At 42.8% G+C, this 23,232-nt stretch overlaps 2 protein-coding genes across 2 annotated transcripts in view; both read left to right on the plus strand.

The window, feature by feature from the left end:
- The window catches only part of uqcrc2a (ubiquinol-cytochrome c reductase core protein 2a), a 7,737-nt gene extending 3,728 nt beyond the window's left edge, over positions 1-4,009 (plus strand). The window contains exons 8-14 of the mRNA XM_032537491.1: positions 270-327; positions 826-921; positions 1,009-1,208; positions 1,322-1,402; positions 1,514-1,590; positions 1,690-1,843; positions 3,689-4,009. Of these exons, the coding sequence (XP_032393382.1) occupies positions 270-327; positions 826-921; positions 1,009-1,208; positions 1,322-1,402; positions 1,514-1,590; positions 1,690-1,843; positions 3,689-3,772 (750 nt within the window). The 3' untranslated portion in view covers positions 3,773-4,009. The remainder of the gene's footprint in view (positions 1-269; positions 328-825; positions 922-1,008; positions 1,209-1,321; positions 1,403-1,513; positions 1,591-1,689; positions 1,844-3,688) is intronic.
- Positions 4,010-5,356: 1,347 nt separating this feature from the next.
- Positions 5,357-23,232, plus strand: part of mosmoa (modulator of smoothened a) — a 29,759-nt gene continuing 11,883 nt past the window's right edge. Inside the window, exon 1 of the mRNA XM_032537492.1 lies at positions 5,357-6,346. Within this exon, the coding sequence (XP_032393383.1) occupies positions 6,241-6,346 (106 nt within the window). The 5' untranslated portion in view covers positions 5,357-6,240. The remainder of the gene's footprint in view (positions 6,347-23,232) is intronic.

Below are 23,232 nucleotides of genomic sequence, written 5' to 3' on the forward strand. Positions count from 1 at the left end.
TCTTCTCTCCTCTGTGACAGTAAACTAACTGAATATCGTTTGAGTTGTGGACAAAACAAGACATTTGAGGATGTCATTTTGGGCTTTTGGGAAACATTGATCCACATTTTTCACTATTTTCTGACAGTTTATAGACCAAACTGCTAATCAATTTATCAAAATAATATTCAAAAGATTAATCGACTTTGAAAGTAATCGTTAGTTGCAGCCCTAGTTAGTTTGTCGTGCATAGCTCTTACACACTGCTCCTCCTTATCGTCCCCTTGTAGCTGCAGTCATTTGTTGAGGACCATTTCACCACTGGCAGAATGGCTCTTGTAGGACTGGGTGAGTGTCGCTTATCTGCATCGTTTTGTTACAGCTGCTCTTTCTCATCAGGCTTTGTTTAATAAGGCTTAATTTTTACTAATGTTTAGTCAACACTCTGAAGTCACAGTAGCCCTGTTAATGATAACAAATAAAGTGTGTGTGTGTGTGTGTGTGTGTGTGTGTGTGTGTGTGTGTGTGTGTGTGTGTGTGTGTGTGTGTGTGTGTGTGTGTGTGTGTGTGTGTGTGTGTGTGTGTGTGTGTGTGTGTGTGTGTGTGTGTGTGTGTGTGTTAGTAAGTCAATACTGTTGTATGGACTTGCTAATTACTTAAGCAGCACTAATGTAAATTGGAAGCAAGTGATGCAAGTGTCAGCATGCCTGATTATTGACATATCATGCTCTTATGGATATTTCTATCTTGGGATTGTGCAGCCTTTATCAGTTAATGAATGTGTTCTGTGTTTCATTTCAGTTGCATGTCAAATTTAATGCTAGTTTTTCTCATTTCTGTGTCTAGGTGTACAGCACTCCGTCCTGAGGCAAATGGCTGAGGGGCTCCTGAGTGTCCACAGCGGGGCTGGAGCACCTGTGGCTAAGGCTGTGTACCGTGGAGGTAAAACTCATGTTTAATAGCGACATTACACCCTTTGAGATTCATTGCTGCGTTATTGCCATTTTGTGTGTGTGTGTGTGTGTGTAGGTGAGCTGCGGGTGCAAAACAATGATGACCTGGTCCACGCACTGATTACCAGTGAGGGTGGTGTGACAGGTAGCGCAGATGCTAATACCTTCAGTGTGCTGCAAAGGATCCTTGGAGCTGGGCCGCATGTAAAGAGAGGCTCCAACATTACCAGCAAACTGAGCCAGGGTATTGCCAAAGCTACCACACAGCCCTTTGATGTAAGTTTGAAAAGAAGTAAATAAAAAGAGTTATATGTCATTGTGTTATACGTTGCATTAGTTAGAAATTCAGTTTGTTTCCTAATGTCATATGACCTGTTGCTGTCTTTCAGGCCACAGCCTTCAATGCCTCGTACTCTGACTCCGGCCTGTTTGGCGTCTATACCATTGCGCAAGCTGACTCTGCAGGAGACGTAATTGCTGAATTTACTCATTCCAAGACAAATGTTTCCGCATGTAAAATGTAAAAAGATGCCAGAGTCTGCATTTCACTGAACTGTTGCCTGTTGCCATCATCTGCGTAGGTAATCAAAGCTGCCATTGCTCAAGTGAGAGGTGTGGCTGAGGGACATATATCAGAAGCTGACATCAGCAGAGCAAAGTGAGTTCACTGAGTGATGTTGGACATAGAGGTGAAGCTGTGTTGTGTACCATAATAATATGTTGTTGACTCTGGTGTTTGTTTGACTATTCTGCAAAGGAACCAGGTAAAATCAGAGTACCTGATGTCAATAGAGAGCTCCGAGGGACTGATGGAGGAGATTGGTGCTCAGGCTCTGACCACTGCGGCATACCAGCTCCCTGACGCTGTTCTCCAGGCTATAGATGCTGTCACCCAGGATGATGTGGTCAAGGTAATTGTCTCTAATGTACTGTATGTCGATCTTGAATCAAGTTTTAGTCATACCTTCCCTTAAGTGGTGCTTTGCAATATATTATCAGCAAAAGGCAGCTTCTCTTAGTGGAAAAAGCTCAGATAAGCACTGTGTTCAGCACCTGCCCAAGACCCAATGGCAAACACAAAGTTAGCAACGAGCCATTGAACATAGTGGAGTACAAAGAAGATAAAGGTACAGATATTTCCCTCATGAGTTGAAAACCAAAATCAGAGCTAAAATAAGAGTAAATATCAGAAATCATATTTCCTGAAACATGAGTCAAAATTAATGCTGATGTTACAGTGTTCCCCACAGAATTAGATTCTATTTGCGGTGGTAGCTGACCCAGGGGTGGGGTCGTCCACTCAACTTTGTATAACAGCTTAAATAGACGTTCTGTCCACAGTCCCATCCTCAAGGCTATAAAGGTGCAGGGGCAGTTACAACACATAATGTAATCTTTCACAAATAAAAAACAAAACATAAAGCTGCTCATTTGTCAAAACAAAAGATACCACAAGTTGTAATTCTGTTTAACAGCCAGATTCTGTTCACTTCTTTGTGACCTTCTGCATGCAAGACAAAAAAAAGAACAAGTTACTGTATATGTTAACTTGTTGAGCACTTGAACAAAATTGAAAACAAAATGTTTGCAACTTACCCAATTACCCTAGTGGGGGTTGTTTTGTGTCTCTTACACATAAGTTGATATTGACTAGCAGATAATGTTAACGTTACAGCATGGTAACCTCGACAACACAGCTGGTAACGTGCTAATGTTATATCCTTACTAACTTAAGGTTAGGCGTCTAACTTTACCAATAACATGCAGGCATGTGAACCATGCATTAGTTGCAAATGTAACCATCATAGTGTAATATCCAGTTTAATTGATGCTGTTATGTGAATGGGGCTCAGCAGAAAGGCCGAGCGTAACGACGTCTCTGCAGCTTAGTAAGGGAGTCAGGTCAGTGCCGCTAAAGAACTCAAAACTTTGTGTTTCATGCTTAGGCTACTCGGTCAGTGTATCCCATATGGCTTGCATCACCTGTGTTAAAATGAATTGTACCAAAACACGGGAAAAAATGACTTAACGCAACATACAAGACGTTTTATTTTTACAGGTTATGAATCTGTCTCAATTTAATACTGATAGAGGGCAGCTTAGCGCGCCGTGCATTCAGACAGCAGTTGGAGCTCCCACGGACAGAGCTCTGCGTCCAACAGCAGCGGTTTCTCGCTGCACTGCTGGTCCCCAGAACACCATGGTCAACTAGATAGTCCGGTATAGACTGACTCTGCAAATATAGATACCGTCAGTGCTATACAGCAGAGCGTTAAGATCCAGTCAAATCAGTGCCTGCCGCATGTGTATATACTGTAGTTAGTGTGGATGAGAGGGAGGCTTGCTGCTGAAAATCAGACGTTTTGGGGCTCATGATTGACTTAGGGCAAAAACGAACTTCTTCTTCTGTGTGTTAATTAGTGGATTGCAAACCAAGTTTAAGGCTCATACGCCCCCTACATTACTGTATTGGAGTGGGTAGAATAATCAATTGCGTTAATGAATCTGCACGGAAGAGCTATGCAGTTTTGCGTGTCTTTTTATGTAGCTATTTATGAATCATAAAACTAAATACAGACATAATGAGGCAGAGACATGCAATAACAGTAATGTAAAATGTGTGAATCTAAGCATGCACTTATGCATCAATGTATTTGTTAGATGTTATGATAGTAAATGGAGTTGTGTACTGTTGGAGTAATTCACCACATAAGGTACTGACTAAGCAGTAAATTAAAACTTTCCCTTATTTACAGGCTGCAAAACAATTTGTGGATGGCAAGAAGACCATGGCAGCTATTGGACACCTGATGAATACACCGTTTGTGGATGAAGTATGAAGACAAAGTATAAGAACAGTTACTTTTAACTTGAGCATGCTATGCCTAGCTGCTTTAAAAGTAAAGAGGACCTCAAAGCCACAGCCTCCTGTAACAGTTCATTTGATGTCATCATTTGTACTCTGTCCTTCAGTAAGTGTAAGCACCAACAGGCGGCTGGAGAATCATAATGCAATCTCTCTTTTGTTCTTTTGTCAATTTAACTGTATATCTATGTAAATTAAAATCAGTAACAACCGCTGTTTTTCCCTTAAATTTGTATCTTGGAATGAACCCAGACTTACTGAAGGTTTTAAGTGCAGTATCAGGAGTATGAGGGTAGTCTGGTGGTTACAAGCAGGTATTTTTTTTTTTTTTTTTAGCAGTGAAGAGACGTTGTTGCATTTATCAACCAATAGGGGGACCCAAAAGCACAAACATGCAGGCCTAAAAATGGCCAATGTTGAAAGTCCTAAATTTAGCTTAAACCAACCCTATTTTTGCTAATGCTGATTTAACAGTTATAAGTATTACAGATTAGATGCAGATAACAGAATAAGTATTGATACATATAAGCGTATGTTTCGTTTTCTACAAAGCATACAGCATGAGCACCAAAATGTACATAAAGAATCAAAATAGTATTTAAAAATATTAAAGTATAAGAATGTGTTATATTTTATGTTTTGTATGTAGAATATTAATCTGCAGAGTGTCCTGTTATTCTAGCTGTCAGATAAATACAGTGGAGTAAAAAGTACAAAATGTCCTTCTGAAATGTAGTTTGAGTATAGTTTAACATGGAAGATATCTCAGAATTATACTTATACACAGTACTCGATTAAGGTGTACCCTAAGTCTCAAAATACACTCATGGCCAAACTATTGTTAGTGGCCCCAGAGGCAAATTTGCTCCCAGTTTGTCCAGAGACAGCTAATAATTATTATAATTATTAATTAAGGTCTTAACTATTTTTGATTAATTGTCTAACAATATAATGCCAGATTAAGTGTGAATATGTTAATTAAAAATTTTCAAAACCCAAGATGAAATATTTCAATGGTTGGCTTTAACTCAAGACCCATATTTTTTCTGTTTGCAGTTATTCACAATTTAAATATTAGAAGCTGGAATCAGTGATAGTTTGCTGATTTAATGTTGAACCATTAATGCCAATTATTTTGATGTCCTATCATTTCAGCTCTAATTCAACTAAACACCTTTATTTATGAATATGATTCATGTGAGTACTAACAGGTCTCAATATTAGATGTTGACACAAGGACCTCAAAATTGGCTAACTATGCAAATTTTATTCTGATTCTGGGCATAATCAAAACTTGACAAATCTGAGTTTGAGAAATGGTGAAAATCAAGCCGAATTTGCAAATAATCGGATTATCAAAGTAACCAATTGACTTGCATTGAAATTTAGACTTGTGTAGTTTTAAAGGTGCCCTCTTGTAGCACTGCTTCTGTTCCCACTACTACACTTATCCCCCAATTAATTGCCACAAACTCTGGACAAAATTTTTGCATAGTATCGCGAGAAGTGAACAAATGCCCCCCCCCCCCCCCCCCCCCCCCTTCTGAACGCGAAGACACTGAGCTCTGTGTGTGCGACGCTGCGTGGGGGTGTTTGCCTGATGTCATTTGGCAGAAAGGGAGGCTGAGCTAACGGTGGGCACACGGGTGGAAAGCATAACAATACCGTTACCGCTTAACTGTCTACATTGGGACTTATAACGTCATTTTTGGATTTAAATACGCAGCGTTAAATACCGACGACTCACCGTGGTCCAAAGAAGAAGACGAGGTAAAGCTAACGGTCTGAAAGTACCAGATGCTATTCCAGCGGAGAGGGAGAACTGGCTCGAATAAGCAAGAGAGGGCGATGGGTTCCCGTTTTCCTGACGGCTAACGTTAACGTTAGACCTTCTTTGGAATCACGGACACTGCGAAGTGAGGGGACTTGCTTTGCTTCTTCTCCACCTCCGTCTATGTGACATTGTGCCTGAAATGCTAACGCGGTCTCGGCCGTCGAGCAGCCTCTGGGCCGCAGCTCGGGAAACCGAGCCCGAATCTAGGAACTAGCTAGCTTGCTAGCTGCAGCTGTACCCGATGCTGCTGTTGCGGCTGCTGCTTCTAAACAGATCCGAAGGACAACACAAGCAGTTCAGGGCCCCGGCGCTGAGTGAGCTATTGTTTTATCTCACTGGACTACACCGGGCATTTGAGATGTGATGCTTTTGTGCGTCGTTTTTGAGCCTTGTGTAGCTGTAGGCTCTTTCTTGCTTGATGCGAAGGAGCTAATGTTGCTGCACAAAATGCACAGCAGAACCACTACAGCAAGCTCCTGTTGAAGGGGGGCGAGGTTTGACTGATAACAGATAACATCCCACCCTGTATCTCCTAACACTCGGTTCACATTTGGACTACGACCACTACTATTTGTTCCACGTAATTCACCGCTTCATAAGCTGGCGATATGGATAAACTAACGATCATTTCAGGGTGCCTGTTTCTGGCAGCAGATATCTTTGCAATAGCCAGCATTGCAAACCCAGACTGGATCAACACCGGTGAATCAGCAGGTAAATGAAGCAGGCCACAGCTGCCACTGAATACTATTATGTTTTGTTTTTTTCACTGCCCCCCACACCACATGGCCATTTCCAATCCGATCATCCCCACAACAAAGATATGCTTCATATCTGCAACAGCATCTTTTGTCCTCCACAGCAGTGTGTTCTGTGCATATTTATTGCGCTTCTTATTGACTAAAATATCAAAACCAATAGTTAAAATTTCATACCTGATTTGATCAGCATCATGGACTTCTGCTAGGGTTAGTCGATATAAATGTCAGAAATGGCCATCATAATTCGGGATAAACAGAACAGAATCACTCGTTAAAATAGTCGTTAGTTGCAGCCTTTATTTCTGTCTACCGACCATTGATTATGATTTTAACACTAAAAGTAATGTCTAATCCTGTATTACTCTTGTGACTTGACATTTAAAGTGACCTCCATGTGACCAATCTAATCAGCGATCACTTAAGGAACCGAAGCAGGTGCTCATTTGTGGTGTCCCTGCTGATTTTGAAGATAAGCACGTGCTGTTAGACCTCTGCTTCATTTATGTCGGTCCTGAAAACACATCAAGGCTATTGATAGACAGCTGCTCCTCTTTGTTCCCTCTGTAGGATGACAGATTAGTAACTGGGCCAGGGACGGCCCTTTTTTTGCCAACACACACCTAGCCTGTATTAGCTCCACAAAATAAGCAATTCTTCAAAATTAATAATAGGATGCAAATGAAATGAGGGCACCGTCCACAATGCATGCCACTTTATTATATTAGAGTTCCCATATAAAGTTAGTTTACTACAGCTAAAAAGTGGACGGTAAATGTACAGATACAGAAAGTACACTCGTGGCAACATTTATACTGGTTGGGAGTGTGTTAGAGCAGGTTTCCTACACAGCAACCAACTACAACCTCACTGTTACTGTTCTCACTTCCCCTCCCAGCTTTCCCCGCCCTCTTAGAGGATTGTGATGTGACTTGTCATAAATGGTGTTATGAGATATTATAGACCACTGACATATAGCTCTCTCACACGTTTCTCATCATTTTGAGAATGTACCAGCCGCCGTTTAGGAGTATACGTAAAGATTACTGCCCTACAAGGTATCCATTATCAGGAATTAAGGGACAATGGTGAGGCCAGAACCATTAATTACCTGATAATGGACAGCTCAAAGAGCACCGGCCCGCTTAAACCATACTCACTTGCTAAGTAATATTTTTAAAACCATTAATTTTTTTTTTTTTTGCGTTTGCAATGAAAATAGAAAGGTTCCTTGGTAACACTTGAGGGTTTGACTAATACCTGGAAAAAGCATTCTTATCCCATGTGGTTCTTATGCAATGCAAATGTTGGTTACTTCCCCAGTGAATAGGACAGACTTTAGATATGTCTTACCTAGATATTTCTAGTCCACTCACCGCTACCAACCAGACGGTAGCATGCTAACGTAATTCTAGCAAGATTCAAAGTCAGTAACATTGTGTACGGTTGACAGTCAGTAAATATAATTTGACAGTATGTTTACCAATAAGACCAGCTAGCTATCCAGTAATGCTATAGTCCCCAAATCATTATCAAGACTTTAATGAACAAATGATATGCCATGTTTACTGTCATCCACAGCCTGAACCAGCAAGTTGAAAAGCAAACGGGATGTGAGACGATTGTTAAATGTGAAACAAAGTTAGTTTAGAAAGGCAGTGTAACTTGCGTCTTGCAGCTTGTGTGTTAGCAGAGGCGGAGGCACCGAAAGACTAACTCAGTCATTATTTTCCACCACACACACAGCGACAAACACAAATCAACAGAGAACTCTGTAATGTAACATTATCTAACAAGTGGATTGTATTGCGGCTCTGTTGTAGACTTGACATACTTCTATTGATAAAGGCACCACGGTGCTGGATTATTGTTTTACCTCCGTTTTTAAGACTTCATCAGACTTATTTTTTTTCTGTTTACAAAATGAACCAAAACACTGCCAACGAGGAAGAAGATAACGACAGATCTTAAGACCATACGACTTGACCTTAAGTCTTAAACACTCGCTGAATTTCTACATGAAGAATAATACGTACAGTAACAGAAGATGTTTTATGAAACTGTGATTTTTGGACGTTAGGTTGTCATCTCAACCGATTTATTCCTCAAGTCTTCACTAGCTGAGATAACAACTTTAACCTAAATATGAAATAATGATTTACAACTCACTACAATGTAGTTGTAAGCAGATACAAGTTTTTATTAATGTGTTTGTCAACAACTGTAAATTCTTCTGTGGTTAATGGAGACTGGTGTATGAACCTGTAAAGATACACACTTTATAGTAGAGTAGTAGCATAGTACACAGTGGCAGTATATATCTGCTTACAACTACATTGTATAGTGTTGTAAACATGTATAATAATTATAAATGTTAAATTGGGGCATTAAAGTGAAGTCCGTTTATGTTGTCTTCTTATTTTTACGTTTCTTAGTTTCAATGTCACTTGTGACATTTGCTCCTCTTTGTTAGTACAGTCTGGCCTGTTTTGTCAAAACAAAAGTCTTTTTTAGATCGTTTAGGCTTATTAAATACAGCTTTACAGTTTCTATTTGGGGCTCTTTTACACTTTTTTGTTGGATTCTTAGTCCATTATTAGAGCTGATGTGGCTAAATTGGATCCACAAGAGCCACATTTCCTGCACTGATTGTGTTCAACTATTCATCATGAGTTGTTTGCATCATTTTGTCTATCTCAGTCAACAGACTAGTGTAGTTGTAACAGGCCCCGGGCGTGAGGCCTGTGGACAGATTAAAATGTTGTTCTGAAAAGAACAGGAAAATGATGAGACCGGCAACATGTAGTGTGTTTCCTTCTCTCGCTTCTGCCAGACTTTATTTTTCACATAAACATGTCTTCTCAATGTATTCTCAATTTCACAATTCTTCTCAACAGAACATCTTTAAGTTAGTATCATCACCACATAACTCAAACTCAGTTTTTCTCTTGTCTGCTGCTTACAGATTTGATAGCTGTACTAAGCTAGATAACTACAACGTTACTCGTTGCCACTATGATTCCTAACACGCAAGTTGGGCGCTAACAGATTAGCAAGATGCTGTTAATTATGTTAACAAAATGGTACAGCTGGCGTGAGATTTTACACAGATAACAGTTAACTCAATACATCTTCACAATCTTTCAAATACACACTCGCTTGAACAACATTTAACATTACTTGAAATAACAAAGGAGCCTCAAAACGGGACAATATACCCACTGTGACACGTTCAGGGAGTGCAGCTAGCTTACTGGCTTTAGCGTTAGCATTCCGACCACGTTACTTTGTGTTTCTCTAAACAACTCATAATTACACTCTTTCCCCAGTTTCAAACACGGAAAAGCATTTCTATCAAGTGTTGACCTTATTTCGGCCACAAATGTGTGTTTTTATCTGCAACTAACCTGAAAAGAACAGGAAAATGATGAGACCGGCAACATGTAGTGTGTTTCCTTCTCTCGCTTCTGCCAGACTGAAGACGAGAGGCTAGAATCACAATATGCCGTCTCACTGGGAGGCGCGGCCCCCTTGTGGTGAACTTTGGTATAAAACTTACAAAATAAATTTACACCAAACGTAAAAACTGAGGCTCTCATAAAACAATATACATCATATACTTACTATGCAAAACATCCAAAATAAAATACATTATGTGACCACACATTGCTGGGCGTCACACGCTCCCTGACAAAAATAGAAATGGCTTCTGACATTTGAAAACCTCTATGTTCTAGAAATAGCTCAACATCGCACTTAATCATTTAACACCACCATGGTGTGGTGTGTGTGTGGGGCATGTAAGGATATGTGATGTGAGGTGCAACACCTGTTAGTTGTGGTAACTGATAAGGCGTTGGCCATGCAGGTATGTAAGGTGAGGTGAATGTAGTGACTGTGTTGACAGTGGGACGCGGTTGCAGTGACGGTTCGCCTAGTGTCTGATATGTGAACATCTGCCTTGGCCTTCTCTCTCTTGCCGACCTTCTAACTTGAGTGGATGTGTCTGCTTCAACATCATCCAAACCTCTCTCTGCATCTCCAACGGCTACAGACTCATCATCTCCTCCACTGTCTATCTCAGCTGGTCCTGAATAAGGTAGTGACTGTGTCACAGACTGGCTATCTCTGGGATTTTGGTGCTTCCTGACTGGAAGGTTACCAGGTCTCTCTCTCCACACAGGTACGGTAAGTTGTCTTTCTGACCTAACAGCTGCTGGTTGAGGCCTGTTTGTTTCTGCGGGCACTGGATCCCTCTGGATCATAGTAGGTAAATAATGGTAAGTGTTCTGTCTTTCCTGATCTCTTTCCTCCACAGGAACCCTTAACCAATACCTAGTAGTGCTTTCTTCTGACTCTGAATCACTTGTGTCACTTGGGCGTTTCCCCAAAGTTTTGTCCCTGCAATGGTTATGCCTCCGTATGGTTTGTCTCTTTGGTACTTGTTCTAACCTTTGTGGCGGGGCTTCAACAGGAAGGTCATTAACTAATAGCAGTAAGTTACGGTGTAGGACTCTGGTCTTACGGTTTTCTCCTGTCTCAGGGTAGACTACATACACAGGGTTGTCTGCTACCTGTTCTTTGACTACATAGATGTTCCTTTCCCAGTATGACCTGAGTTTCCCCGGGCCCCCTCGCTCACTGAGATTCCTAACAAGTACTCTGTCCCCGGGATGCAAAACCACACCCTTAAGTCTCTTGTCGTAATAAGACTTGCCTCGTTCACTTGACAGCTTACTGTTCTCACTGGCTATCCTGTACGCCTCAGTCATTCTCTCAGCCCAATTTTCTGCATAACTTTTGTGTGATACTGTGGTTTTCTCAGCCATTAGACCAAACAATAAGTCTACAGGGAGACGAGGATGGTGTCCGTACAGCAGAAAATAGGGGGAGTATCCTGTTGACTCGTGTCGCGTACAGTTATAAGCATGCACGGTTCCTTGGAGATGATCTTTCCACCGCTCTTTTTCTTTATCAGTAAGTGTCCTGAGCATCTGCAAGAGGGTTCTATTGAACCGTTCTGCCGGATTCCCCTGTGGGTGATATGGCGTTGTTCGCGAGTGTCCAACTCCGGATTTCTCCCGTAGGGTCCTGAAAAGTTCGTTTTCAAACTCACGACCCTGGTCGTGATGTAGCTTCCCAGGATATCCAAAGCGTGGGATGAATTCTTCAAAGATGCGGTCAGCTGCTGTCCGTCCAGATTTGTTTTTGGTCGGATATGCTTGCGCAAACCTTGTAAAATGATCCACTACGACCAGGATATACTCATATCCACCTCGACTGGGTTCCAGGTGCAGGTAGTCTATGCACACAAGGTCCAATGGTGAGTTTGAAGTGATGGTGCCCATTGGAGCGCGAACATGTACTGTTGGTTTCTTTTGTTTTATGCACGGACATCTTCTCGTGACATATTCCTCTACTTCTTTCTTCATATATGGCCAGTAAAACCTTTCTCTAGCTAGGGACAATACTCTCTCTGTACCGATGTGTCCCATATCGTCGTGGAGACACTTTAACACCAGGGGTTTGTATACGGCCGGGAGGACTACTTGCTGTCTTTCACTGGTCTGTCTGTAAAGAAGTCCCTTTCTTAAGTGCAATTTGCTCCATTCATGAAGGAGTTTCCTTGCTGCTTTATTCACGGTTAGTCGTGTGTCACTTGTTAGTACTGCGTTGGTCTCCTTTAGTTTAATGATCTCTCCGAGTGCTTGGTCTTCCCTTTGAGCTTTGGCCATCTCCTCACTACTGATGGCTGGGAGAGGTGCCGGGGGTTCGTTGTTGACGTTTGTGGTGAGAGAGAGTGCAGCAACCCACGCTACATCCTGTTCCTGAGCTGCTTTAGTCCCATTCCAGGTGGCTTCCACCACTTCCTGCGACAACTCCTCAGTACATTCTATCACATACTTGTTGATGTCGAGGGGCACACGAGACAACGTGTCAGCATCAGTATTCATCTTTCCGGGTCTGTACTTTATCTCGAACCTGAAGTCAGCCAACTCTCCAACCCACCGATGTCCAACTGCATTGAGCTTGGCAGTACTCATGACATAAGTAAGTGGATGTTTATCGGTGTAAATGGTAAAGTGTGGGGCATAGAACAGATAGTCTCTAAACTTTTCACACACTGCCCATTTAAGTGCCAAAAACTCAATTTCCCAATGTGCAGACGGTAGTTCTTTCAGCCGGGGTCAGTGTTCTGGAACCGTAACCTATGATCTCAGTTTACCCATCGATGTTGGTAGAGTACAGCGCCAAGACCCTGTTCGGAGGCGTCTGTGTGGAGCAAGAATGGTAGGCTGAAGTCTGGGTAAGCCAAAACTGGAGGATTGGTGAGCCTGTCGATGAGGAGCTCCAGTACTCTGGTGTTCACTAGTCCACTCCACAGGAGTCTTGGAGGACAGCTGAGGGCCCTTGGTCTTTACTTGGTGGGTGCCTTATTGATGCGCTGTTTTGAATTTGAGCAGTCATACACAGGTTGCGCAATGCGTGAGAAATCCGGATGTAACTGCGATAGTAGCTGAGAAAGCCCAAAGTCGTCTCACATACCAACTGTCTCTGCTTTTTTCCTTGAGGACTGAACCGCTTCCAATCCTTTGGGTCGATGTGCACCCCTTCTGCTGATACAATCCGACCAAAGTACCTCACCGTCGGCGAAACAAGTTCACATTTTTCAGGTCTCAACTTACGCCATGTTTGAAGTGCTTCAGAACTTTGCGAACTCCCTCAACATGCTCTCAAAGGTTTTTGAATAACACAGGATGTCATCCAGATAGGGATACAGCATTCGTCTCTGAGTGAGTCCAGCATTCTTCCATGCTCCTTTGAAAAGCTGCAGGGGCATGGAGAGGCCAAAGGGTATCCGTACCACTCGTATAAACCCCAGGGAGTTACAAATGCTGTGACGTGTCTTGAGCCTCGCCATGAACTTGGTGGTACGCCTTACCTGATCAAGGATACTGAACCAAGAGTGTCCCCAAGAGTGTCGGTCAGATCTGGATCCGAGGTAGTGGGTGTCTGTCAGGGATAGTCTTCTGGTTCAACAATCGATAGTCAATACAAAGGCGCAGCGAGCCGTCCTTTTTTCGGACGACACAACAGGGGCTGCTAAGGGGACTTCGACTTGATGATCCTCCTTTTGCTAAGAGGTCTTGGATGTACTCTTTACTTCCGCGAAAAGTGGTTTTGGAATAGAAGAGTAGGCTTTCTGTACGGAATGTCATCTCTGAGGGTTATTGACAGTGTGAACTTGGAATACAGCCAAATCATCAGCATCTCTGGCGAAAGCAGGCGATTCTCTACAGCATTTCTCTTACAGTCTGTTGTTGCTCTCGTTGAGGTGACTTACATCAACTGGTGGTTGCCACCGTGTGGGTTATTGTGAGTCAGATGGGGTAGTCATGATACCCTGAACCGCACTCCTTCTTTATCAGGCAAGTCAGTTTCAACTATTTTTTTGATTGGCTGAATACTGCCAAGTGGGGATTTTCTAGGCAGGATGATGTCATGTTTTGTAGGGTTCCCTAGAGGCACAGCTACGTAGGGGTTCCTCTCATTCTGAATCTCAAGCAAGCCCTCACCTATGTCTAGTTGCTGTAGCTGTACGCAACTTTCCTCTGGTTCAAACAATACTAATGAGTCAGAGGGGTCAAGCTGAGGAGGCACTCTACACTTCACCCAGGTTACACTACCCGCAGGGATTATTCTCTCTTTCTGCCCTATTCTTAAGCGTCCCTGTTGTGCGACTGTTTTTCTCGTTTGTACAAAGTGTACAATAGTCTGTGCTGTCTCATCAGGAATGGACATGGCTCCACCTAGCAGTTGGGTTAAAGTGGGGCCTAATTTCTCTGGTTTTCCCTGGATTACCACTTCCACTACATTAAAGCCTATCAGTGGCATTTCAAGTGATAATGAACTACAGGAAGGGTACCTAATTGATAAGTCAGGGTCCTCATTACCAGGCAAGTTCACAGTGATGATGACCCAACAATACAGGGAATGACTTCTCCATTTACCGGGCACTTCAACTTCCTTTTGCTTTCAATAGGTCAATGAGCTCCGAAAGAGGGCAGGTCAAGGTCAGGTAAGGATTTGTCCTTCCAGGGCCATCTATCATGCTGACTTGAGCTCCAGTGTCTACTAGCACATTAACTGCTAGACCATTAAGGATACACTAGTTTAAGCTTTTCTACCTATTAGTTTGGCAATTTGTACATTGCTGGAAGCTGCGGAGTCTTGCACAGTAACAGTAGTTTCTTACTATTACGTTTTTTTTTTTACCTTAGCTGTTCAGTGGTTTGTCTAGCTATTTCATGCTGATCACTGGCTGAGTAACCCTGCTTCTGCTGTCAAGTGGGACGTGGGAAGGGCTCCGGTTACTGTCTGTCCCCCTCAGCAACCGGTTGGCGTTTCCCTGATGCCTAGGTGTTTTAGACAACCTCTAGCTCTGTGGCCTCTTCGCGCAAAGAAAACAGGTTCTACAGTCCCGCAAAACTGTCTACACACCTTGGACAACCATAGGATCTTCTTTTTGGTAATTTGGGTTTTTGTAGGTGAACAGTGACAGGTTTGGTCTCTCTGTACTTTTTCTGCAAGGGTGTCTACTAGCTTGGTGAGCACATCTATTTTCTCTGTGAGCTGTTGCACTGTATCTGTTTTGGCTTTCTGCTCCACAGTTCCTTTCTTTACCTGTGGCTGTTCCACGATTCCATTCTCAACTTGAGCACTGTGTGCAGCGGCATGTTTCTGGCGTTGTGTAGGGCCCAACCTACGCTGTCTTTCACTTTCATCACTTGTGATTTTCATGACGTGCTTCAAGATTGTCTCATCTGTCACCGTGTGATCTGAAAGTAAGGGTTTCAACTCCCTGCGGATGTCATTGTGTTTGTGTCCTATCCCTTGATATACGGTGTGCAGAAAGACATCTTGGACTGTGTCTGGGCTGTACTTAATCCCAGCTTCCGTTTGTTTTGATGAGAACAGGATTCTTTGCTTCAGTCCAATAGCCCGATAGAGGAATTGCTGAGGGGTCTCATGCTCGCTTTGTTTTGCGCACATTAGCTCTTGAAATAGTTCTGTGCTATTTCTTTCCCCCAAGTGTGACTGCAAAAAGCCCCTGAGCTCGGCTACCGTCATATCTTCCTTATTAACAAGCATGTCCTTGAAATCCCCTGGTTTTATGATCCTGAGCACACCTCTCACTACCTCTGAATCAGTGAAGTTATCTTGACTCCTTTCCATCTGCCTACCACCATGTAACTAATATCAGATGAGTGATCCCCAATTTGGCCTCCCTGTACCTTAAATTCACGGCGCTGAATGTAGGGGGATCTTTTAGGGACAACCCCTTCTGGTGGCTGGTATTGGCAGCATCTGGCTGTGTTCTACTGTGTAGTGGTGCATGTTACTGGAAAAGGTTGTGCAATTTTAGGTTGTGCTGTGGCCTGTGGTGTGGCATATTCACAAACTGGAGGGTTTCTTATCAAATCATCATAGTTCAAAAGCATTTGGGTACATTTTCTGGTAACACATTACCATTGCTAAGTGTAGCAGCATTGGTTGTGTCAATGACTGGCTGTGTGTTCACGGTGGCAGTAGTGGTTACACTTACTGCTTCAATCAATGGTTCATTAGCTGTGGCTGGATGGGCTAACTTGACAGGAGGGACGGTAACACCACGGGACTGTACAATCTCGTCCACCTCATCTTTTAGTGCTAACAATTCTCCCAACCCTCTGTCCTCAGTGTCTAAAAGGTTCTTACTGTACATTCGAGCATGGATGTATTCAAAGCACCCCTCTGCATCCTCACTAGAAAGCTCTGATGAATCCTTGTCTGGAACTGGGCCCACATTAGTAGCGATCTGGAAAAGTTCATTAGGCGACAGTAAAAGCAGGCTCTTCCTGATGTCCCACACCAGGCTCTTCCTCTCCTTGTCGGCCATCGCAATGTCTTCTTCAGTCCTTTACAGCAGGTCCCTCAGCACCAGCTTCAGCTACACCTCCTCCCAGTGGGTTGCACTTCTCATGGACAGCAGCTGCTCACCTCCAGCACTAGGCACTGCACCACCAGCTCAGCCTCTCAATCACAGTTTCAGGATCAGCGTCTCAGAGCATGAAGAGCCAATCCCGGCACGAGCCCCCAAGAATCTGTAACAGGCCCCGGGCGTGAGGCCTGTGGACAGATTAAAATGTTGTTCTGAAAAGAACAGGAAAATGATGAGACCGGCAACATGTAGTGTGTTTCCTTCTCTCGCTTCTGCCAGACTTTATTTTTCACATAAACATGTCTTCTCAATATTTCTCAATTCACAATTCTTCTCAACAGAACATCTTTAAGTTAGTATCATCACCACATAACTCAAACTCAGTTTTCTCTTGTCTGCTGCTAAGATTGATAGGTACTAAGCTAGATAACTACAACGTTACTCGTTGCCACTATGATTCCAACCCGCAAGTTGGGCGCTAACAGATTGCAAGATGCTGGAATTATGTTAACAAAATGGTACAGCTGGCGTGAGATTTTACACAGATAACAGTTAACTAATACATCTTCACAATCTTTCAAATACACACTCGCTTGAACAACATTTAACATTACTTGAAATAACAAAGGAGCCTCAAAACGGGACAATAACCCACTGTGACACGTTCAGGGAGTGCAGCTAGCTTACTGGCTTTAGCGTTAGCATTCCGACCACGTTACTTTGTGTTTCTCTAACAAACTCATAATACACCTCTTCCCCAGTTTCAAACACGGAAAAGCATTTCTATCAAGTGTTGACCTTATTCGGCCACAAATGTGTGTTTTATCTGCAACTAACCTGAAAAGAACAGGAAAATGATAGAACGGCAACATGTAGTGTGTTTCCTTCTCGCTTCTGCCAGACTGAAGAGAGAGGCTAGAATCACAATATGCCGTCTCATGGGAGGCGCGGCCCCCTTGTGGTGAACTTTGGTATAAAACTTACAAAATAAATTTACACCAAACGTAAAAATGAGGCTCTCATAAAACAATATACATCATATACACTATGCAAAACATCCAAAATAAAATACATTATGTGACCACACATTGCTGGGCGTCACATAGTGTTGGAAGTTTAGTTATTATTTTGAAGTAAGAGCCCCTAGTGTCTCCCCAGATTGTTTTATTTCCAGTCAGCTGATTTTTGGTTCCCAGCTTTTTTGTTGTTTTGTTAGAGGGGCTCAGCACTTGAAAATGCTCCTATGTAGGACCTCAACGTGTCGTCTTTGTACTCAGTTCTCCTGGGCAGTTAGCATCAATAAAGTTGCCTTTGCTCATTAAGTGTGTGGCTTTTGCCTCCTGTTTTGGTCACGTGATTTGATCAAAGCCTTTGAGTACAAAGCAAGATTACATTAACGAACTGTGAGACTGTAACTAAACACAAAAGACATTGTGTATCCATGACACTGTCCTCACTTCAGTGTGATATCCTCAGGCAATAACAGCTGAAGTTGATTTCCTGTGCTGAGCTTCAAGACTAAGCCATTGTTGCCGCTCCGCTGCTGACAGCCCTTGCAGATAGTTGTCACCAGAGTGAATGTCAAAGAGCCTGAATAACCTCTGATACACTCTGCATGCACACACACTTAAAAAAAAAAGCAAATTCATAGACTGACCTTTCATCATGTCGCTGTATCCAAGATGATGTAGGTTTCCTTGAAAATCTTAAACCTTGAAGGTGACCTTTACACAAAATGTGTCAGTGATTTCCACCTGTTAATTCAGGTAATCTGATCAAATTGGAAGCAATATAAATGTACAAAATACATGAAAAGACTGTCAATTGCAGTAAATAATCACTTGTACACAGGAACGGCTTCTGTATATAATTAATATATATATATATATATATATATATATATATATATATAGATAGATTAATGATGAAATGGAAGAATATTAAATTGTTATTTTAGTTATTCCTTTTCAAAGCATAAGGACACAGGGTCACTGATGCATCACAACTGAAACCAGGCCCAGCCAAAGTCATCCAGTTGCAGAGTTTTAGAGTCAGCAGTTTAGTCCAGCCTGTGCCTCCAACAGGAAAGGACAAAAACGGCAGCGTTGGTTTGGAACTACAGATGTAAACATGACTATTTTTGAAAATTATGTTTAATACTAGGACTGTAACAGTTTATTTGTGCCAAATCATTGGGGAACGGGATGGGGGGGGGGGATCACGGTTCGGTGCATGCAGAATAGGTTATCCAGACTAATTCACGTGATGTGACAATAAAGTTCACAAGTGTGTGTGTTTTGTCCAGATGCTTTCAGCATCAGTTGTGCAGTACAACTAAAAATATAAAAACGTAAGATTGTCATACAATTTCAACTTCAGTATAGGAAATGAACAATTATTTAAAGAAAAGCGACATCAAAAAAGAGTGTAAGAAAGCGAGTTCTGTGTAAGACAAGTACGGATAAAGTTATTTGAATGGAAACAGAGCGAACATGCTAACGCACATTCAATGGTATCACCCGAATGAGCCAATCACCGGAACAAGGAGAAAACAATGCAGATCCTAACTCCTTATCTCCGCTGCTTTCATGCTAGCCTGGCTTTGCTCTGCTCTTCTACGTACTTCTGCTCAGTTTTCACTTTCCTTCAGTACTACGTCTGGGTTTGGGGTATATTCTTGGGTTTTCTCCGGCCAATCTTTACCGGTCCAATTGGCGAACAGAGGGAGTGGCTGAGAAATATGACGTTAAGGTCGTGCTCTAGTGTGAGTTGTAGTTCTGTAATGGCGGAAGAGAAAGATGCGAGTGAAGCCATTTGGTCCGTTGTGGCAAAGCTGCCTAATATTCAGAAGTTAAAGCCCAAGCAAGTACGGTCTTTGCTGAGTTTTATTGGTGGCTATGATGTTGTGGCCGTCCTCCCCACGGGGTTTGGAAAAAGTTAGATTTTCCAGCTCGCTCCATTAGTGGTGAAGGAGTTGGCTAAGGCGAACGTTCGCGATCCTAAGCCGATGTCATGACTAAACGTTCGCGATTGGTTATCCAGAGTGGCTCTGGGCAAAGCCAATAGTTTTAAACTTCAACAGAGTACCCGCTTTCAAGGAAGTTAACACTTGTCAATGGAGAGTGGCCAGACTCTCTGTACAAATTAATTATACAGGAGTCTGTTAGGACCAGGCTATTTGCACGCAGCTTTTAGATGCAAAAACAGAACTGCTGTACCACTGTACCGAATTTGCACCAAATTGTGACTTCTAAACCAGGGAATGAACCAAATGGTGACTTCTCTTTACCTTTACAGCCCTAACTTGCCCACGCTCGCTATTTTTTTTTTTTTTTTATTGAAAAAAAATAGCAGCTGTAACACTCACTGCCTGCAGGTGGCCCAAGGGTTTACTTTTTTTGCCTGTAGGTGGAAAGCATTCCAACTGCTGTCTGCTTATTTACAGGTTGTATATTAGATAAGATTAGCTTTGTCATGCAATACTCTTGTGGGTTTGTCTAACATGGTTTGTACGCACGTTTTGGCCGTACACAGCAGCTGTGCTCCAGTGCCCCAACAAGGCAAGTGGGTGCTGTAAAAGCCTCCAGCAGCAGCAGCGGCAGAAGACGCAGCTTTAGTTTGCTGTTTTAGCTTGCCTACTTGCCGCCCACCACAGTTCAGAGGCCTGTTTGACTCATCCCTCCAGAGCTTTTAAACAGCAGCACCAGCCTCCCCCCCCCTCCCCCCTCCCCCCATATTCTACTAATGGCAGCATCCTCATGCTGAAGATGAGCAGACTCGGACCTCATTTCCTCTCATTTGGAGCAAGACGTGGTAAGAGGAGTATTTTGATCATAGTGTGCACAACGCTGACGACAGGGTAAGATGGCCCGATGGGGGCGTGAAAGTGACTAGTTCCTCAAAATACAGGACTGACCCATTATTTTCTGTATGTGAGCGACAAAGCGGCCATAGCCTAAAGAGAATCCATTTAGTCTGTTTCGACCAGGCTCAAGGTGTGGTCACAATGGCTCTGTGTCATGTTTTTCAACTGAGTTCAAGCATTGTGTCTTGCTTTGGTGGACTTGTAGGTCAGAGTTCACTTTTGATCAATTCTGACCCTACGGATGTGCTCGATCAGCAGATAGACTGACACTGATTCGCTGTTTGGAAATGGTCATTATACTAGAGATGTGCCATCACCTTGTCAATAATATCACTCAACTAGACTGCATCAGAGTCACACAGATCACAGTTCTCTCCCTGCCCAATATGTATCATCACCCATTTTACCCTATATTATCTTATCTTTATACAGCCAGATGCTCCCTTCACTCCTCACTCTGACCTTTGCCCATCATGTCTGCCAGAGGGTGAACATGAGGCATTGTTCCTTAGTTTTACATTTAATGTCTCCCCTCAGTTAAACCTATATTGTGTACTTTTTTTAGTTGATTAAAACCCCTTTTGGTCTTTCACAAATATGTGCTCATTCATGTGTAATTACTTCACCAACTAATCATAGTATTCTTGTACATGTAGAATCTGCCATTCAGAATCATTCAGAATACATAGGAGCGAGTCGCTTGAATGGTGGAGGCCATGTTGCGCCGCCATCTTTAAAACACGTTAGCCAAAGAGTGACGTACCTCCGCCTTTCGCACTTTTACACTCAGTGGCACTGTGACAATGTCAGGGGGAGATTAATTGCTACTGCCGGCAGATTTGAAAGTCTGTTTAAGGCTCACACCTATTCTTGAGGACATGTAACGGAGTCAGCAAGGAATCAAAAAAAGAGAATAAAAATTACATTGCGACCAAAGTTAATATTGAAGTGGCTAGAACACCTGTGGGTAAACAATGGAGATACTAAGAACTAATTTCGAGTTTGCCCACCGTGGGAGTTAAAACGCGCTCGGAATGGGAAGGGCTTTAAAGTAATATTCAGTTGGTTGTCATATACTGTTTTACTGCTGGATGGTAGAAATTTGTTTTCTGTTACACGAGAAGATTGGCTTTGTAGGGTTGTGTGTTTGCAAGTTAAGAGGAGATAAGAAAACCTTTATCTGTCCCACAGTGGGGAAATTGTGGTTTGCAACAGCAAAGACAAGAGCAGAGGTAGATAAGTTAAGACAGAAGTGGAGTCTCGGGCACCCAGATAGCTCAGTGGGTTGAGCGGGTGCCCATGTACAGAGGCTTGCTCTTTGACGCAGCGGGCCTGGGTTCAAATCCAGCCTGTGGCCCCTTTGCTGCATGTCAACCCCCCCCTCTCTCTCCCCCTTTCACACATCTCTGTCTGTCTATCTTATAGAGGGGAAAAAAAACAGAAAAAATAACTTTAAAAAAATAAATAAAAAAGAAGTGGAGTCTCCCATGTTAGAATGAAATATGTATCATGAACACACCATTGCTTTTTGACCATAAGTCTGACTTTAACAAGAACTGTTTGTGTGTGCGCCTGTTTATTTGAGTTGTTTACCTGAGTCCGTGTACCATAGCGTGCTTGCCTGTTGTAAGGCAGGAATTGCACAGAGAGCTAGTGAAACAGCAGGAGGCCAGAGGATCCAGGAGAAATGGTCATAAACCGGTGCCATTAACTGCAGCTTTCAATCTTTTGCTTAATGTTTTTCTGTTCGCAGCACCAGTCCCTGCTTTTTTTACCTTGCTCACCTCCCACACTTTTGATTTGTGACCGACTTCAGGAATAGGCTGTTGAGTAAGCCTGCGAGCTATTCATGTGCCACTTTTGTTTTTCTGCACAGCGAGAATTGAATTGCATTAGCAATAAGGCAAACGATAAGGTAAAAGTGAAGACCGAGAACATCCTTTTCAATTTTTCTTTGGTTGTAGTGAAAGGTGTTCCCTGACCCCCAATTTCCACAGGATGCGTAATGGCTGTGTGTCGGGCTGCGCTGCATGACGGCTCCGCTGTCTGTCAATACCCATCAGGTCCGGATTTGTCGCGGAACGGCTGCGGCCATGACCGACAGTTGAAGTCTTGAGGACCCACGAGATCTCGCAAATTTATGTAGAATAGAACCACAAAAACAGTCCTTTGGAAATTGGGGGTAATGACAGCAATGCTGTGTGTAGTCGAAAATCTAGGTTTGTATGCCTGTAACAGCAAATGTAAAGCCCTCAGTTTTGCAGCTCCATATATAGCTCACTTTAACATCTATAGCCCCCAAGGTGCCTTTTAAACCACTTGCATTGTTTGTGTGGGTTGTTACTAGAACAGCAGTACTTTCAATGGGTGTTTAAAAGGGGACAGGATTTCCTCTGGGCCGCCTTCAGAACGCACCACACCCCTGGAGCAACAAGAACGTTTTTCTCACACAGGCTTTGCTATTCTGTTTGTAAGTGCGTTAGACTCAATAGGGTTATTAGCAGCATCATTTAGGCCTATTCATTGTGTAAATATACAAAGGGTTCTAGCAGACGGGTTATAAAATGTCTGGATTTGGGTGCCAGACAGAGCAAGTAATGCGCTTGACCTTCTGAAATTCTAGCTCAAATACTTATCTTATGTATGCGTCCGCCCACCTGCTGAGCCCCTGTTGAACTTTTATGATGTCGCCCACACAAGCTTGGCGTGTCAATGAATGGGTTATTTTGTGGTCAGTTGAGTGTTTGTCTACCACTCGATAATGTTTCTTTTTTCAGATTATGCCTCAAACATATAGAGTAAATAAAGTCCCTGTATTACTCTAAGAAGACATTGTGCCATTAAAGGTCCCATGGCATGAAAATAATATAAACATTTCACTTTATAAAGTTTTTTTAACATTAATATGAGTTCCTCCAGCCTGCCTATGGTCCCCCAGTGGCTACAGTAGAAATGGCTATGGGTGTAAACCAAGCCCTGGGTATCCTGCTCTGCC

Source organism: Etheostoma spectabile, chromosome 15, assembly GCF_008692095.1.
Source record: "Etheostoma spectabile isolate EspeVRDwgs_2016 chromosome 15, UIUC_Espe_1.0, whole genome shotgun sequence".
NCBI classification, from domain to species: Eukaryota; Metazoa; Chordata; class Actinopteri; order Perciformes; family Percidae; genus Etheostoma; species Etheostoma spectabile.